The sequence below is a fragment of the Lagenorhynchus albirostris genome, chromosome 18 (genome assembly GCF_949774975.1).
Source record: "Lagenorhynchus albirostris chromosome 18, mLagAlb1.1, whole genome shotgun sequence".
NCBI classification, from domain to species: Eukaryota; Metazoa; Chordata; class Mammalia; order Artiodactyla; family Delphinidae; genus Lagenorhynchus; species Lagenorhynchus albirostris.
Genome location: NC_083112.1, coordinates 64,564,027 through 64,581,995, shown reverse-complemented (window position 1 = coordinate 64,581,995; position 17,969 = coordinate 64,564,027). Strand labels below are relative to the sequence as shown.

The 17,969-nt window shown below is 44.9% G+C and overlaps 1 protein-coding gene across 1 annotated transcript in view; it reads right to left on the bottom strand.

The window, feature by feature from the left end:
- Positions 1-17,969, bottom strand: part of LOC132508733 (ATP-binding cassette sub-family C member 4-like) — a 171,068-nt gene that overhangs the window by 109,815 nt on the left and 43,284 nt on the right. The window contains 2 exon segments of the mRNA XM_060129087.1: positions 7,473-7,664; positions 11,387-11,488. Of these exon segments, the coding sequence (XP_059985070.1) occupies positions 7,473-7,664; positions 11,387-11,488 (294 nt within the window).

Below are 17,969 nucleotides of genomic sequence, written 5' to 3'. Positions count from 1 at the left end.
GGGCAGAGTCAGGGCAGGAGGAGCCCTGGTGTCAGCCCAGTAAAAGGGGGAGGGGAATGGGGGCCTGACACGGTCTGAGGCTTTTATGGAATCACTCCTGCCTCTTTGTGGAGGACAGACAGTAAGGGGGGAGGGTGAGAGAGGATACCAGTTAGGAGGCCACGGCAGTAACCTAGGTGAGAGATGACGGTGGCCAGGACCAGAGTGGGAGAAGTGAGGACGGAGAGACGGCATCACACACTCCACACACACTGGGAAGGTGGAGTCTGTAAGGCCTGCTGATGGGACGGGTGTAGGAGGTAAGAGAAGAGGACTGTGTTGTGTGGGGCGTGAGGAAGCGGAAGAACAGGGTCTCCATTTACTGGGCTGGGGAAGATGGTGGATGCAGGTTTAGGAGACTTCGCTTGTGGACGAGCTGAGATGACCTCTTGGTGATGTCACAGTGCAGCTGGATATGCAAGTGGGAAGGTCTGTGCTAGAGGCCCAAGTGTGAGGGCTGGTGTCCCAGGCTGGTGAAGGCACAGGACTTTTTTTTTTTTTGCGGTACACGGGCGTCTCACTGTTGCAGCCTCTCCCGTTGTGGAGCACAGGCTCCAGACGCGCAGGCTCAGCGGCCATGGCTCACGGGCCCAGCCGCTCCGCGGCATGTGGGATCCTCCCGGACCGGGGCACGAACCTGTGTTCCCTGCATTGGCAGGCGGACTCTCAACCACTGCGCCACCAGGGAAGCCCACAGGACATTTTTTTAATCAAGGAATAAGTGTGTCTTAAACTGGACATCTTGCTGATCTCGGCCTCAGCTTCCCACTTTCAGAGAAGGGATAACACCTGACCTCTGTCTTCACAGTGATACTTAAGACATATTGACAGAGTGACAGACAAGTTCTATACAAGAAATGGGAGAAGAGCAGGCTGGGCAGGAAAGACAAAAGCAAAGCAAACAGTGTGCTTGAGGGACACCAAGCAGATCAGCTGGACTAAGTAGCTGCCTGTCCGCGGAAGCAAGAAAAACTCAAGTTTAAGAAGGATGTGAAGTTTTGACTTGAGGCTCTGGGAATCTATCAAAAGTTATATTTGAATATTATTTAAGAAGTAAGTAGACCAATCAGAGTACCTGGGGAAAAAAAGAAAAGATGACAAGAACATCCTCCAAATGACAAGATTACAACCAGATTTATGTTACACTTATATTATATTAGAATGAGGTTATATTAGAAACCTTAGAATGAGGTTATTAGAATGAGGTTATATTAGAAACCTTTAAACCAGTTATATTAGAAACTTTTACTTAGATTGCCTATAATTATCACTGGACAGAACATGGCACAGACAAGCAGAGTTTGTGGGGAGTTTGTCATCTACTAAACTCCTCAGGCATCAACCTAGGATACACAGCACTATCTTTCTGCAGATGAAGCCCTCATTTGTCTCTACTTCAGCAAATTTGGGGAGAAAGCAAGTGGCACACTAGGGCCTCCATGATCAACAAGTCGTTTGATCTCCCTAAGTCTCATTTTCCTCTTCTACAGAATGTGCCGCAGAAACAAGAGTCAGTAAACTCAAGGATGCTGTGAGAATCAAAAGAAGAGTATTGGGCTTCCCTGGTGGCACAGTGGTTGAGAATCTGCCTGCTAGTGCAGGGGACACGGGTTTGAGCTCTGGTCTGGAGGATCCCACATGCCGCGGAGCAACTGGGCCCGTGAGCCACAAGTACTGAGCCTGTGCGTCTGGAGCCTGTGCTCCCCAGCAAGAGAGGCCGCGACAGTGAGAGGCCCGCGCACCGCAATGAAGAGTGGCCCCCGCTTGCCAAAACTAGAGAAAGCCCTCGCACAGAAACGAAGACCCAACACAGCAAAAATAAATTCATTAATTAATTTAAAAAAAAAAAGAAATGTATTTCCTCAAGTCCATTCTCTACATCTTTATTCCTGTCCTGGACTTGAGGACACGGAGAGGGGGAAGGGTAAGGTGGGATGAAGTGAGAGAGTGGCATGGACTAATATATACCACCAAATGTAAAATAGATAGCTAGTGGGAAGCAGCCGCATAGCACAGGGAGATCAGCTCAGTGCTTTGTGACCACCTAGAGGGGTGGGACAGGGAGGGAGAGAGGGAGACACAAGAGGGAGGAGATATGGGGATATATGTATTATGTATAGCTGATTCACTTTGTTATACAGCAGAAACTAACACAACATTGTAAAGCAATTATACTCCAATAAAGATGTTTAAAAAAAAAAAGAAGTGTATGAACACCCTCTGTAAGTGGAAAAAGGACATGAATTGATTGTAACTTGCTATTGGTGACTTATCCCTATTTTCTCATCAAACCAACAGTGGGACCCCATTCACAGTGTGAATCACAACAGGGAAATCACATGACCCTAAGAAGAGAAATACTATCTCCATCATAACCCTCCCTGACAGCCAGAAAGACACACAGGCACACACAGGTCCCCTGCACCCTCACTGGGTTGCATCAAATGAAAGGGAGCAATTGCTCTGTCGTGAAAATTCATCATTATTTTACATTATTTCTTTGTTAGGCTCAGAAGTTTATACCATCTCTTGCTTTTGGTTTTCACGAAAAACAATGAGCCATTTTAAGATAGGTTTCCAGCCTTAAACACACGCACACATGCGCACACACAGTTGCTTAGCCTCCGTTTCACTGTTGACAGTCCTTGCAAACTGTTCCACTTAGATTTTATGCCTTGACTTTATGTCATTTTGGTTTCCTTCTCAAAACTGCACCTAGCTATAGCACAGCAATCTTCACCACATTCTAGAAGAGGCACTTAAATCTACTCTTTCATTTAACACAGGGCATATGAAACAGGCTCTCTGAGTCTGGTAGTAGGACTTCAAGTGTGTTATTTACTCTGCAAATTATTTATGGACCAGCCCCAAATGGGAAAACCATTTCAAAGGATTTGAAGTAAAATCCAAGTCAGGCTAATTTCCCAGCCACCATTTTCCAATTAGGTTAAAGGGAAAAGCCTGAGTTGAGCATATATTATAGTTCCTCCCACTGGAGGAACTGTTACCTTTCAGTTAAATTTCACCAATTTGCACTGAAAAGCAGTACATGAACTAGAGAAACACAAGGAAATGGCGACGCTGGTTTGACGCCACCCGTCCTGAAGCACATCGAGGGCCCTTCAGCGATGGTGGAGACTTACAGTAGAAACATCACGGAGCAGAGACTGTGGAAATAGCTGATGAGGAACAGATGTGAGGTCCTGGCAGAGGAGGGCTGGGTTCCAGAGTCAAACAGCAGGGGGCCTCTGCCTTTCTTCACAGTTTTTCTTCCATTTGGAATTGGCCCTCCTCGCACAGCCTGTCAATATCCTGCCCATCTTTCCAGGCTCAGCCCAAACACACTCTTCCATGAAGCCATCCTGGAGTCATCTCTTTTCCTGCTGGGTTCCTAAGGCTTTGCTTACATCTTTCATGAAGGACCTTCTCTCAGCTCCTGGAGTGGGGAAGCTCTGTGCACCAAGCACTGTTCTGAAACCTGATACCGATTATCTCTAATCCTCACAACAAGCTGCACAGTAAGTACTGGCCCCATTTCACAGATGAGGAAACTGAGACTAAGTGAGGTTACATCGTTGGTCTGAGGACTGTCAGCTTTTAAACAGAAGAGCTGGAATCTGAAACAAGCTCACGACAGTTCATAGCCTTCTGCTCTTTCACATCATGCTATCCAGGTGGGGACTGAAAAGTATATTTGAAATGAAGGCAATACTAAAATAATTCAAGACTTGAAGGCCTCTATACCTAGATAAGGAAGTATCAATAAACTTATTATTCTATGACTGTCAAGGCAATCTGAAAGTGTCCAAGTTGGCAGGAATGTGGTAAATATGAAATAAAAGTACAAGCTGTGGGCACCCAAGAGGGGTTTGTAAATTCAAGCGATCTATGTGAGAAAATATTAAACTAGAATTTATCACTGTGATACCTTTAAATATGTATCGCCTGAAAGTTTTTAAGAGCCTTCAAGTGGCTGAAGATAATAGGCAGACAAATGTGTGTTATGGTAACAGAATATTTTTATTGTCGATTTATATAATGTACCATGTGCAGAGCACCTATATAAATATCAGCTCAAAAATGGAAGTTAAATACTCCTTCCTTCTTACATGTCACATTTTATGGATGTGATTCTACCAAAAACTAGCTGAACTTATAATTAATAGCCAATTTATTTTCAAAATCACTCTAACATTTATAGAATGCTTGCTACATCTCTAGCAATCGGGTGTTTTAAAATCATTACTGCATTTCATCCTCAAAACCACCTCATGAGGTTGACAGTATTATTATCGCCACTTTACAGATGAAGAAACAGGCTTATAAGGTTCAGACAATCAACCGAAATCACACACCTGGTCAACAGAGACCCTGAGACCCAATCCCTGAGCCTTCTGACTCCTGGGCCTTGGAGTTGATGTCATCCGCCTGAATCGATGTTGCCAAATGTGATTACGTCTTATCTCTCTACTTTGTTACAGAAAAGTTTTCAGCTCAATGAACTTTAATGTTTACTTCAACTAGATATAGTATAATGCATTTATATTATTATTAACATATGTAATTACGTTAACTAGACCTAGTATAATACATCTGTGTTGTTATTAACATATATAATACAAGAAATGTTGCAGGATTTGTGGGAAGTGGGAGGTAAGGAGATCTGTAAGGAGAAACCTTTATTATATTTATATGTACCTACGTACATATGTATGGATGTAGAGAAAAGGGCTATAAGAGTAACAATAGCTACCATTTACTAAAAACCTGGCATAGTTGCATTTTATAGGCACTGCCTGTAGCCTTTACAGTAATCCCACACCTCCCCCATTTAATAAGAGAGGAAACAGACAAATACCTGGAGTTACCACCCAAGACTGTTTCTCTCCAAAGGCCAAGGCTTTTCTACTACCTGTGCAGTCTCTGTATCTACAGGCCAAAATAATTCCAGAATGCCACTATTATCTGTGACTGTCTTAGGCCCATCCACTGACACAGGGATTCCAGAAGGAGATAAGCAGAGGATCTCATTACTCATTAAGTGGTTCCCAGGTGTCATAAAGACCTTGCTGACCCCTTGCTAATCAGAGTCATAGACGACATTTCAGAGCAGCAGCAAAACCTCTTGGAAACCCTCTGACCCAACGCCCTGATTTTGCTGCAGAAACGTCAGAGGCCCAGGCAGGAAACAGGACGTGTCCAAAGTGACAGCAGTAAGTGACAAAGCCGGGGCCAGGACTCCGCTCTCCACTCCTTCTCCGCCCTGGGCCTCCCTTCCTGCCAAGGAGGGAATGGGCACGAGGGCCCCAACTCTATGTCCCGATCACGCAGCACAACGGGAGATCAGTCTGTGCTTATAAACCTCACATCACGTACAGAAGAATCGCTGTGCAGCCCAATCCCGCAGGGGCCCCTTCCCACCAGAGTCTGTGCTGCACAGACATCCGAGGGTGGGTGAAGCCCCAGGACACGGCCCGAGTTACTGGTCCCATCACCCCACGGGGCTGGGGCAAAGCCTCAACCGCCGGGGAAAACGCTGAACGGCAGCCCCTATCTCAACACCTGCTTTCCTCCAGAGATGCTCAAATGTTGGGGGAAAGACAGGGCTGAGCGTCACCAGAAAGGCAAGGTCGTGAAAGAAACACCCACACACTGGCCTAGGTCTCTGCAGTATGATCTGGGAATCGGGAGCTGGACGTGATTAAAGGTAAAGAGGAAATGTCTGAGATCTGCTTATTCCACATTCAACCTTACCTTCATCCATCACCCGCTGTTTAAAAAGCTCCTTCTTTTAAATTTCTTCATTTGAGAGGCAGCATGACACCGTGGAAAAGCACGGAGTCTAGAGTCATGCAGGGACAGACTGAACGTGAGGTGCAAATGTTGGGGGCAGCTGTTTCATCTCTCCAAGCCTCAGTTTTACCAACTATAGAATGAGGGTGGTGACAGCGAGGACACTCACAAAACATTAATAACCCATATACTTTTTATGTGCGCGCATGAGCGTCTGTGAGCGACAGAAAAATGATTTGCACGTGGACTCTGAATAAATGAGAGCTACCGTTCTCACTGTTACACATGTGCTTTCCCCCTTCTTTTCTTCCACAATATATATACCACTTAACAAAAACCTAGCTCATTACTGCTAACTTGATGTCATTTCTGCAAATGCACAATCTCCCATTAACAATAACCTGGGAGAAAGAAATAGAAGCCCAGTAAACGAGCAAGCAATTCTGTTTTGTCCACATCGACTGATGCAATCTATGATGTTCAAGCCATTGTTCAAGCAGAATTACTCTTTCCTCACAAAGCGGGCGGGTTTGGAGCCCTCAACACCACGCCCTTGAAAGCCTGTCCCAGCCTTTTCCTCGCAGCATAAAAGTGCAGTCAAACGTCCAGAATGCACTGAACAGACCCCGAGGGAGCCCTTTAATGCTATTATTCACTGATTTTTATCATCCAAGAGAGTAACATCGTATTTATCAGTATTTACATTTTTCTTTCTTTTTGCCAAATTACATTCTCCTATCAGATAAGTTCAGTTTTCGTCATTCATTCACTAAGTTCATTTAAATCCCAACAGAGTTAAATGTTTCAGTTGCCATTTTCTGTGAAACTCAATGCCATTTGTGAAAACAACCTTTCCCCCAGTGAAACAATGCAATAATAAGAAGAAATGTTAAAGCGTTCCGCTTTCCTTAAATAATAAAACACAAGTCAAAAATGGAGAGGGAAGCCTACAGACTTGAAAAGGAAGGAGGAGGCAGAAACCAAGCGCAGGGGGCAGACCTTACGTGGAGCCTGATTCAAACCACCAGCGAATGAGATTTCTCAGTGAGATGATTAACAACATGCAAATACGGACTCGAAGGTTGACGATATTCAGGAATTTTGGTTACTTTTCAGGTGCAATAACGTGGCGACTTTTTCCCAGAGGCTTTCCTATCTTTTAGAGAAAACTAGTGAAATGTTTACAGATGAACTAATCTGAGGCCTAGGATCTGCTTCAGAATAATCTGGGGTGGGAGTGGGGCCGGCAGTGGGCAGGGGTAGAGATACAGAAAGACTGGCCACGAGCCGATCCTGGCTGAAGCTGGGGGTGGGTTCATGAGTATTCATTATACTGTGCTCTCTAGTTTTTACAAATTTTTGTAATTGCAGATTAAAAAGAGAAGTTAAAAGTGAATAAAACTTCACAAAGTGAAACAACTCCCTCCCCAAAAAAAGACATTCTATGATTGTTGGCATCACATCAGGATTCAAATAGTGACATACATGTGTGCATTTACTCAGAAGACGAGATTAAAGTATTAAACAACATAAAAAGATCTTCCAAAATTTGAAAGAAACTTTTAACAAACCTTGTAGTTTAAACCAACACTATCATCATTTGAAATTCGAGTATATGCAACTCAAAAGTCATGACTCACCTTTTTCAAAGCACAAGCCTTTATTACTTTTTCATATCGTTCTTCTTCATATTTCTTCCCAAATAGAATATTACTCCTCAGAGTTCCTGGAAACACCCAGGGCTGCTGAGAAACATACGCGATCCTCCCGTGCACGCTGACCAGCCCCTGGCTCGGGGGCAGCTCCCCCAGCACAGCACTCAACAGTGACGACTGAAACAGATGGCAACACACACGCGTGAACAGGCAGCACTCAGGACGGACACACCAGCAGAACAACTGTCCGCACCCCGGGCGCTTGATAAACGATAGAACCCTTTCCTTTAGAATAACAAAAAAATAAGATTCTAAACCCTTTCATTCAGAATCTTACTCTGAAGGAATAGGATTAAGTACAGTATTCTAAACCCTTTCATTTAGAATAGGATTAAGGCAGTCAGGACAAAAAAAAAAGGAAGAATAACACCATTGGTCAAGGTAAACTAATGGTTGATAAGGATTATTAATAAAGTGCTATATTCAGCAAAGACTAATTAAGAATGTTTAACATTCTTAACTAGCAGAGCAGCCCAGCAGGACGTGTATTTCATGTATCTGATGTATAATGCTGTTGTTCTTGCATCCAGGTATCCTTTACTTGACAAATACTTGCTCTTAAAAAGCTGTGTGTGAAGAATCTATCCAAAATTATTAAAAGAACTCTGAAGTGAGTCGTGTCCAAAGAGCAAAAGTCCGTCATAAAGGAAGTCATCCCCCTCTTGGGTACACATCCCCCTCTTGTGTACACATCCCCCTCTTGTGTACACATCCCACGTTTAGATTTCTGTATTTTGTTGTACAGAACACAGGAGACTAGCATGTGCACATGTTCTTAAAATCTCTTGCAACACACAGGGGTGGCGCGTCTGCGTCCACAGCATCACAGCGCTCACCACACTGGGCTGAAATGATCTGCCTGCGTATCTGTCTCGCCCCAGAACCTGGCTGCCTCTGGAGGGCAGAGGCGTCTGCGGCTTGCTCACGTCTGCATCTTCAGCTCCAGCACATGGCTGCACACTCACTACACGTGCACTGACGGGCCCAACTCAAGTCACATGAGGCAATGCTCAGAGCTTCCCGGAAGAGCCATGACAGCCTCCAGACCCCCTGGAGGGCCCACTGTGACAGAAAGAAGCCCCCACGGTCTCAGTCTGTCCCGACAAGCAGTTCCCAACTGTGTAACAGGAAGCACCAGGAAGGAAAACACAACGTGCTTACTAGCTTATTAAAATAATGTACTTAATAGAATATTCAGTATGGGGTTTTTAATCATCTGTAAGGTTTCATTATGACCCTTGGTTTTAACTGTCTATTTCATTAATCTCCACAAGGTGGCAGCATAAGTGCATACATGCCTGGCCCTTTACTAATAAATAATTTGAAATCTCCACTAATCGCTCCATTTTCATTTGATAAAGAATGAATCTCAGTAACGCTCAGCACGCAAAGGGGCACTTTATAGGATAAAGTCACTCTTGGTAAATTAACTCTTACAAACAACGGTCAAAGCTCTAATTCCACGAGAGCTCTAATTGAACACCAACAGCAACAAAAAATGGGGAATAAAGAAATTAATTATGGGGACTTCCCTGGTGGCGTAGTGGTTAAGAATCCACCTGCCAATGCAGGGGACCCAACACAGCCAAATATAAATGAATAAATAAATTAATAAAAAAAACTCTATTAAAAAATTAATGATGACATCATGGGTCAGAGTGATAAAGCCTCATATTTATACATGTTTCATGCATTACCTGTCCTGGCTAAACAGGGGCAATAAAGTACTTCTACTGTAAGAAAAACAAAAACATGAAGACACCTGCGACAGCACACAGTCCAACGCGAGGGAGAAGGACAAAGTACTCATCGTGCCAATCACAGGCAGTATTCCTGAGAGACGTAAGAGTGTATGCATGTGTTAAGAAAACTGTCAGTAACTGCTAATGTTTAAAAAGAAAAAAACAGTGGTTACACTTGATTAGTAAAATGCCTAAAAGATCGAAAGGCAGAGTCTGCATCATCTTCAAAATGAAAAATTTTGCTGGAAAGAACTAAACTAATTATAAAACATTCACATACTAAAAATAAATGACAATTATTTTTCATCACCAAAAAAACTAGCCCCAGATTTTATAGGTATTACAAATCTATCAATAAGAGGCTAGATTTTAATACATGAGAAACATTTTTTAAGCTTCTCCATTCCTTTCTTCCTGTCTGACGCCTAGGGTTCCTATTTTACTACCTTTCACTCAGTTACGACAATGAGCCACATACAAACAACAGCTTCCCGTTGCAGCCCTTCACAGTGTGTCAGGGCCAGACACTGAGTTCCCTCCCTGTTCAGGCTTCAGGATCGGGCACTGCTCTGCCGTGACCAGAAGGGGGCAGCACTCGACAGCGCAGGGGTACCGGGGACTGTCTCCTGATTATACCGGCTCAGGGGGCACTGACTCAACAAGGACCGTCTGAGGGCTGATCATCTGATCATCAGCTGAGCCCCACTCTGTGACAGAGACCGTTTGAAATCCCTGCCCCGTGGAGATTTGGAGGCTCTCACAGGACCATTTATTTTAAAGCTTCAAGACGGAGACCAAGTCCCATCATTTCATGAATGAGACCTGGGTCCCCAAAAACCTCCCCCACCTGCCCACCTGGCTGTACAGAGGAGCAGGTTACAGAGCTCATGTCTATCTCCTGCCTCCCAACCCAGCATGGCCTTCATTCAGAAGCAGGTTCTCCCCAAAACCTCCAATGTCTGTGCCCCTCCCCCTCCGAGGGCTCTCTCACCCATGACCTAAGTCGACAGGTCCTAATTACTAACGACCCCAGCGTGGAGCAGAATCCTTCCATAGACAAGGCCAGGACAACAGAATAGGGTGTTCTGTAGCATGATGCAAGTTGCACAGAAGTCTGAGAACATGTTACTAAGTTCTTGAAAGAAGAACAAAGGAGCTCATTTTAAAATGCTACATAGTTTGGTACAAAAGAAATTTGGTAATGGGTCATTCAAAGTACGTGTTAGCATTCACACAGAGTCGCCTTTATAATGGAACTTTAATGATGCTTTCCATAAATGTGCATTATGATGAGAAATACCACGCTGGAGGTAAATCCATGTGCACAGAGGACCATGAAACCAGGGGGCAGGGGGCGCATTTCGGTCGTCGGTAAAGGGGCTGCACAGGGTGTGCAATACTGACAACTTCTTGAGAGCAGACCCCGTGTTTTCTGTTTGCCTGCACATCATAAATAAACCAAGTGTTGGAAAATCACCAGTTCTCCCTGTCAGCTTGCCACACAGTGCAACCCTCCAACTGGGAATCACAGGTGCTCACTATGTCCTCCTGCTGTCACCTCCCCGTCCCTGGCTGCCACCAAAGTAGCCAGAACCATCTAGAAGCTTAGGATGCGGAGCCTCCACCCTGCCCGACAGTAAAGATCTGTATGAAGATAGACGGCTTCACTCCATATGTAATAAGATGATCTGAGAATTCAAGGCAAAAAACGTACACTGATTCCCCAAAGCCTCTGGTCTGTAACAACTGTTTATGTACCTGTTAGTTAACCCATTCCATACTGCAGCATTTTGTCTGTCCAATCCTACAAAGTCTAACATTACAAACGTATGTACTTGAAGTTCAAAATGTGCTAATACCTTGAAAGCTCTCCTGAAAATGAGATAGAGAGCAACATGTCAAACGTCTTAGGCTGATTTTATACTTAATCTCCAGTAGTTGCAAACCTATTCCTGATTTTGAGAATTTTTATAACATACTTCCAGTAAATGAGCAAATCACACTTTACAACATGAGTAAAGTCTGAAAATTCTCTGAAAAATCTATGTCTTCAGTTGTCTGTTAGCAGTCAAGATCTTAGAATGAAGAATTTGTTACCTCATCCCAAAAGGCAGTGAAATCTTGCACGTCCACTACGGTTTTACCATCTGATGGCAGCTGAGGGTTGCACTGGGATATCTCATCAAGTAACGGAAAAGTCTACAGAAAAGGAAAAACAGATTGTTTAAACTGCAGGAACAAAACGCAAACAAAAATAAGCGCTTTCCTGGAATTTGCAAGAAAAAACTTTATACAGCTTAGATATCATTTTGCCAACTATATTTAAAATGTTGGTTCACATCAGAACATACGAAATAATATATAGAATAATATATACTATTATTATAGCATATAGTATATACAATCATACAGTATACATAGTATACATGTATAGATTATATATATTATATATGTATATTATATATATATTACATGTTTGTGTGTGTGTGTGTGTGTGTGTGTGTGTGTGTATATATATATATATATATATAAATAAATAAAGACTTCCAGGCCATGAGAAAAGTTGTAACTTTCTCAACAAGAATACTGGTTTACTAGTTCCTCCTTAAGGAGGAAATACGGCTCCAAACTCCAACACATGTAAAACCTGGACATTTTTATTGTTTTACTTTTGTGTCACTAACAACAAACAGGGGAGTTGGAGTGGGTAGGAACTGATTCCATAAATATTTCCTGAATCCCACCATATACCAAGCACCATGTGACATACTAGGAACACAGAGAGGAAGGCCATTCCCAGGCCTTCAGGAATCAGGTGGCACAGGACAGGCTGGGAACACAAGACAAATGGCAGAGACTCAACGAAAACCCTGGCTCTGCCTGTTTTGAGTCGTGACCTTTTCCTGGGCACTTAAGTATACGCTGGTCTTCTCACGCACGTTAACTCAATATCACTGCTTGTCATTAACTATCACTCAAATCATTGCTCTAAAAATGAAATGCTCTTATTAAGTTTCTATCTCTTAAAAAATAGTTTACAAGCATCTATCCACAATCACTTGTCTCTCCTTAGTCAGTGCCCTCTCTCCTCGACAGCAGGAATGGCCGCATCTCCCCCTTATTCTTTTCATACCACTTAGGAGCTATTCAATGCAATTCAGCTGAACAGACCAAGTCCTGCGAACCACTACTGAACTAACATAATCATATATAGGAAAACTCCCTCTTGCTCTGCAAACGCTGGACATAATTCAACAAGAAAAGCTACAGTGGTAGAGAAATACCACCCTCGCTGCCCACTCCCCGCCCCCCAAGAACTGTGAATGTGTGGCAAAGACTGCTGGCTGTCCCCCAAATCTGCTCTCGTTCTTCTGAGGTAACAAACCCCAGGTTTCAGCTGGCGCCTGGCAGCCTGGAAGGAGGCCCTCTCTCTCCAGCTCCCCGAGCAGATAGGTGTAGCCACGTGACTACATCCAGGCCGGTGGAAAGGGACAATGTCCGGGACCTTCATCCACCCCACAGCCTAGGCCTTGGAGGTTACCAGCTGGGTCAAGGCCACATGCAGAGGAGTAACAAGAGAGAAGGAGTCTGGGTCCCTAACACCCTGGAGGATCATACTAACCATGGAACTTGTTATGGGGTGAACTGTATCCCCACAGAAAAGCTATGTTGAAGTCCTAACCACAGTTACCTCAAAACGTGACTTTATTGGGAAATTGGGTTGTTGCAGATGTAATCCATTAAGGTGAGATCACACTGGAGTAGGGTGGGCCTGATACTGAGCAGGACCCTGCAGGGCTCCTGGGCTCAAAAGCCTTTCTGAGTCACACATTTCTTTGATTACAGGAAATAGGCTTCGTTCAGCCTCCACGACCTTCCCTGAGTTCCAACAGGCAGGTTCAAGCTGTTGTTAATTAGGGGAGGGAGGGGATGGGAGACAAGGAGAAACAGGAGAAACAATAGTATAGCCTTGCGGGCAGGGTCCTGGTTCCCCATTCAGGGATACACAGAGAGATATCTTTTAGCTGTTTTGCAGATACTGAAACCCACACGAGGTGGGACAAGTTAACGGTTAAGCACATAGACCCCAGACCAGTTGGAACCAGAAGGTCGATGATGTTGACTCCCACTTACCTCCCCACCAACCAATCAAAGACTGTCCACCAGCTGACCACGCCCTCTTTGAACCATTAATATAAAACTTCTCACTACCCCCTCCAGGTTGGGACACACAGTTTTGAGGGCATTAGCCCACTGTGGCCCCCTTTGCCTGGCAACGGAATAAAGCTATTCTTTTCTACTTCACCCAAAACTCTGTCTCCGAGATTTAATTCCGTGTCGGGATACAGAGGCCGGAGTCGGCTGCCGGCCCTGAATCCAATATCATTGGTGGCCTTATGAGAGATGCAGAGACAGACACACAGACAGAAAACCACCACACGACGATGGAGACAGAGGTTGAAGTGATGGCAGCTACAAGCCAAGGAACGCCAAGGTGTGCCTGCAACCGCCAGAAGCTAACAGAGGCAAGGAAGGCTTCCCCCATCGACTAAAAAAATATATTCACAATCTAAAAGTTGACAGTGCTGTTTTATTCTGCAGTATTCTTAGGACTTCAAGCCCAGCAGGCAGCATCTCAAGTAACTACGAGAAAACTGCTCCAAGGAAGCCAGGCGGAGCTAGGATATACAGGAGTTTTCCAACAAAGGGCAAGTAGTAGGAACGAAAGATTACTGTTAATTAAAGAAAACCAGATATCCCAAGTTAAGGAATTTAGTGCTTTTCTATGTATGGGAAGACGCAAGAGTCTGGGCTCACCGAAATCATTCCCTTGATATGCACCTCAGCTATCTGGGGCCAGTATCCTGTGTTTTCACATCCTGAGTCTCCTCGGGGCTCCCCACAGGGAGTGGCTGCAGTCTGATGGCCGCTAGATGGCAAGTATTCTTTCCCTTCCTGAGTTTCCTCAGGGCTCGCCAGCTCATTCTGGAGCGCTGCAGTCGCTGATGAGTGTGACATCCTTGTTTACTGATACGGCAGGCAATATTCCATTTCTCACCCCTTGCAGGATTCGAGAGATCTTGAACCTCCTGACATCTTGATTTCAGACTTCTAGCTTCCAGAACTGTGAAACAATAAATTTCTGTGGTTTGGGCTTCCCTGGTGGCGCGGTGGTTGAGAGTCCGCCTGCCGATGCAGGGGACGCGGGTTCGTGCCCAATCCGGGAGGATCCCACATGCCGCGGAGCGGCTGGGCCCGTGAGCCATGACCGCTGAGCCTGCGCGTCCGGAGCCTGTGCTCCGCAACGGGAGAGGCCACAGCAGTGAGAGGCCCTAGTACTGAAAAAAAAAAAAAAAAAAAAAAATTTCTGTGGTTTTAACCACCTGGTTTGTGATGCTTTGTAATGGCAGCCTCAGGAAACTGTTACAGAGCCTTTGTACAAGGATTCTTGAATGAGAGCAAAACAAACTATCTGTGAAAACAGCTTTAACATGGGTAATTCTAGGACCCACACGCAACCTGAGTCCTAAGCAACACAGCCGGCAACTGAAACAAGCCTGTGAGGATGTTTGAGAATAAAAACAACACATGAAGAGTAACCTACTACCCTAAACGTCATAAACACCCTGCAAATCCTTGACATCCCCATCTATCATGCCACAAAGCTACACATGTGATTGCAACCTTCTACTTCAAAAGAACAAGTAAAAACAGAACTTGAAAAGGAAGACGGGATCCTTGCATTTCTCTCAAAGACCAGCCGGCGGGAGATGCGATCCACTCTTTCCCAGCAGGAGGCAGGATGGACAGTGGTCTGAGGACTCCTCTGCAGGCTTTCAACCACGGCAGCCTGAGTTCTCTCTCCACACCACCTCTCCCCTCGTCAGCCAGGTACCAGCTCTCGCCTGTTCTGCCACAGTTCATCCCTCTCCCAATTCTCCTTTCCTCCTGAAACAACATAATTTCAGAATCTCACTTGCTATTGCTGTAGCAGAAACTAGCTGAGACACCCCCATTATGTTAGCCCTTATTCAGCCCTTATTCTTTCCACCCATTCAACCGGTCTACAGGTTTTTGTTTTTTTCCATCCTGGAAGATGGCCCATCCAATCTACTGAGTCCCAGGCTGCAGAAGGCAGTGGGGCAGCAGGGCTTTAACACAACACTGTGTTCTAAACTCGACGTGCCCGTCACGATTCCAGTCCCCCTGTGGTCAAACAGCGCCCTGTTCTGACTACCTGGTCAATCCACTTGGCTGGCCTTTTCGTCCACTCCTGCCGAACTTTTCACCTTCTAAGTGGGCATTAACACATCTAAGTGAAAGGCAGGGAAAGGAAGAAAAGTGAACATCCAATCAGTTCATTATATTCATTGCCTGGTACCTGTCATCTAACAGGAAAGGAGGCTGAATCAGGCCAAGGGCCTGCCAGTGGTGTGAGCCTTACAGCAAACACCAGGTATTTCAAAAGCCTTTCAGAATTCAAAACTAAGTGCATGCTCTTCTCCCCTATTCCATATATCAATGATTCCAGGTGGTTCTGCAGCCCCAAATCCCAAAACAGCCCACGATCCGCCTCCCCCTCCCCCCACACCCAACTCAAGACCTGACCTGAGTGGCTCTCACATCTGGACAAGTCTCTCTATTTCACACTAAACCAAACCACACCACATGGTCCTTGGATTGCATTAGCCTCTTGACACGTCTCCCTGCCTCCGCTCTGGATCCCAGTCCCCAGCTCCCTGACCCCTTCCTTAGGCTGCAGCCAGGGTGAGCTCTGAGATAATAACAACTTTCATGTTACCTGTAGGGTCCTGTATAGTCCCTTGCTCAGGCCTCCAGAGCCTCTCCTCTGCAGCCTCAGACATTTGTGCTCCCTCAGATGCGTGGATCCCCTTCTTGTGCGCTAAGAGCCTGTGTCACATCACCCTCCCCAGGAAAATGCGGAGCATCAGCCTCCCCCCTCCCCCACGTAATTCTCCAGGTAACCTCCTCAGCCTTCCCAGGAAGCACGACCTCCAAAATTACACCAGCATCCCTGCCAAAGCACCTCATGGCCCCTTGGACTCTTCCTTCCAAGGACTAATGACATAAACGCGCATCCACAGTGAGTTCCACTACTTGATTCTTTATTAACCCCCCACTTGATGAAACAAATTCTAAGCAGGAAGGACTTCTCTGCATTTGCCGCCTGCCATTGTACATGTGTATCCAGCACCTCGCCAGGCATCGGGTAGAGACTCAAGTACTTTGTGGAATAAATGATTGAATGGATGAATAAATTCCAAATTTGTTCCCAAAAAAGTCTAGCATAAACCAAGACAAGTTTTTCCTCTCAACTGATTTTAGTCATAACAAGATCTGGCCGTCTTTCATATTTGCTAAAATACATTTTGGCTTTGTGTGTTTCTTTCTACAACTAGGGCAACGTTTCCCAAATGTGGCCTGTTTTCAGGTATACAGGAGCATTTACTCAAGACATAGACACCTTGAGCCCCAGACAAGACCCAGTGAATCAGAAATTCCAAGATGTGACCATTTAGTTTTAAAAAAAAAGCACTCCAGGTGATTCTGACGAACTAGAGAAATAAATTTTTTAAAGGGTTATAGAAACCATAGACAGAATCTAAGACCTAAAAGAAAATATATTTCAACGATTACTTCGACCCACCAAGAAGGAGTTTGTCACGCTAACACCAACCCTTCTCACCACTCTCATCCTTGGCCACTTGTCTCGCCTTTACTGAAAGCAACTACCGCCAAAAGAAGTTTAAACTCCTAGATCACCGTCCTGCTGGAAGATGTACGTACGTGAGGGAAAATTTAAGCTTCTTGCCCAAATCAAAGACGCTGCGTTCATCAGGACACAAAGTAGCCTGACAAAGTCCGCCCCAGAAAATCCAAAGCTCTCAGCAGGTCATAATTCTAATGTTACTGCGCACACCTACACGGGAAGGAATTTCAAGATGCAGACAATTCAGACACATTTTTGTGAAAAAGAAAGAAAATCCACCCAAATATCTGAGCATAATTCCCTGAAAACTTTCTGTAGGACTCCTTTCATGCGACACTCTGGTGCATCCCATAATCCGTCAAAGCATCAGTTACCACGTTTGCCACTAAAACCATGCTTAGCGGTTAGGCATTTGCAGGAGCCCAGACACCACGGAGCTGGATGGTTCCTCCAGTTGCACATTTTCTGAACACCTGCTATTTGTGAGGAGTATAAAGAGGAACGAGGCCCTGTATCTGCCCTTTAGATAAGGGAGTTCAAGGAGGGAAAGAACTCTACAAACACATGGCTTAGTGAGGACCAAGCCACATCCAGGAGCTCAAAGGAAGAGATGGGGATTCAGGAGGGTGTGATGTTTAATTTTATGTCAACTTGCCTAAACCCAGTCCCCAGACACTTGCTCAAACACATATTACAGTGAAAGTATTTTTCAGATGAGATCAAACTGAAATCAGTAGACTCTGGATAAAGCAGATTACCCTCTGAAATGTGGGTGGGCCTCATGCAATTAGACAAAGGCCTTCAGAAAATAAAGACTGACCGACTCCAAAGAGGAGGGAACCCTCTCTCCTGCCCACCTTCAAACCTGAAATGCATTTTAGCATAAAGCTTCATTGTTTTAATCTTCTTTTATTTCATGATGATCAGAAAGACAGTCAGACTAACGTT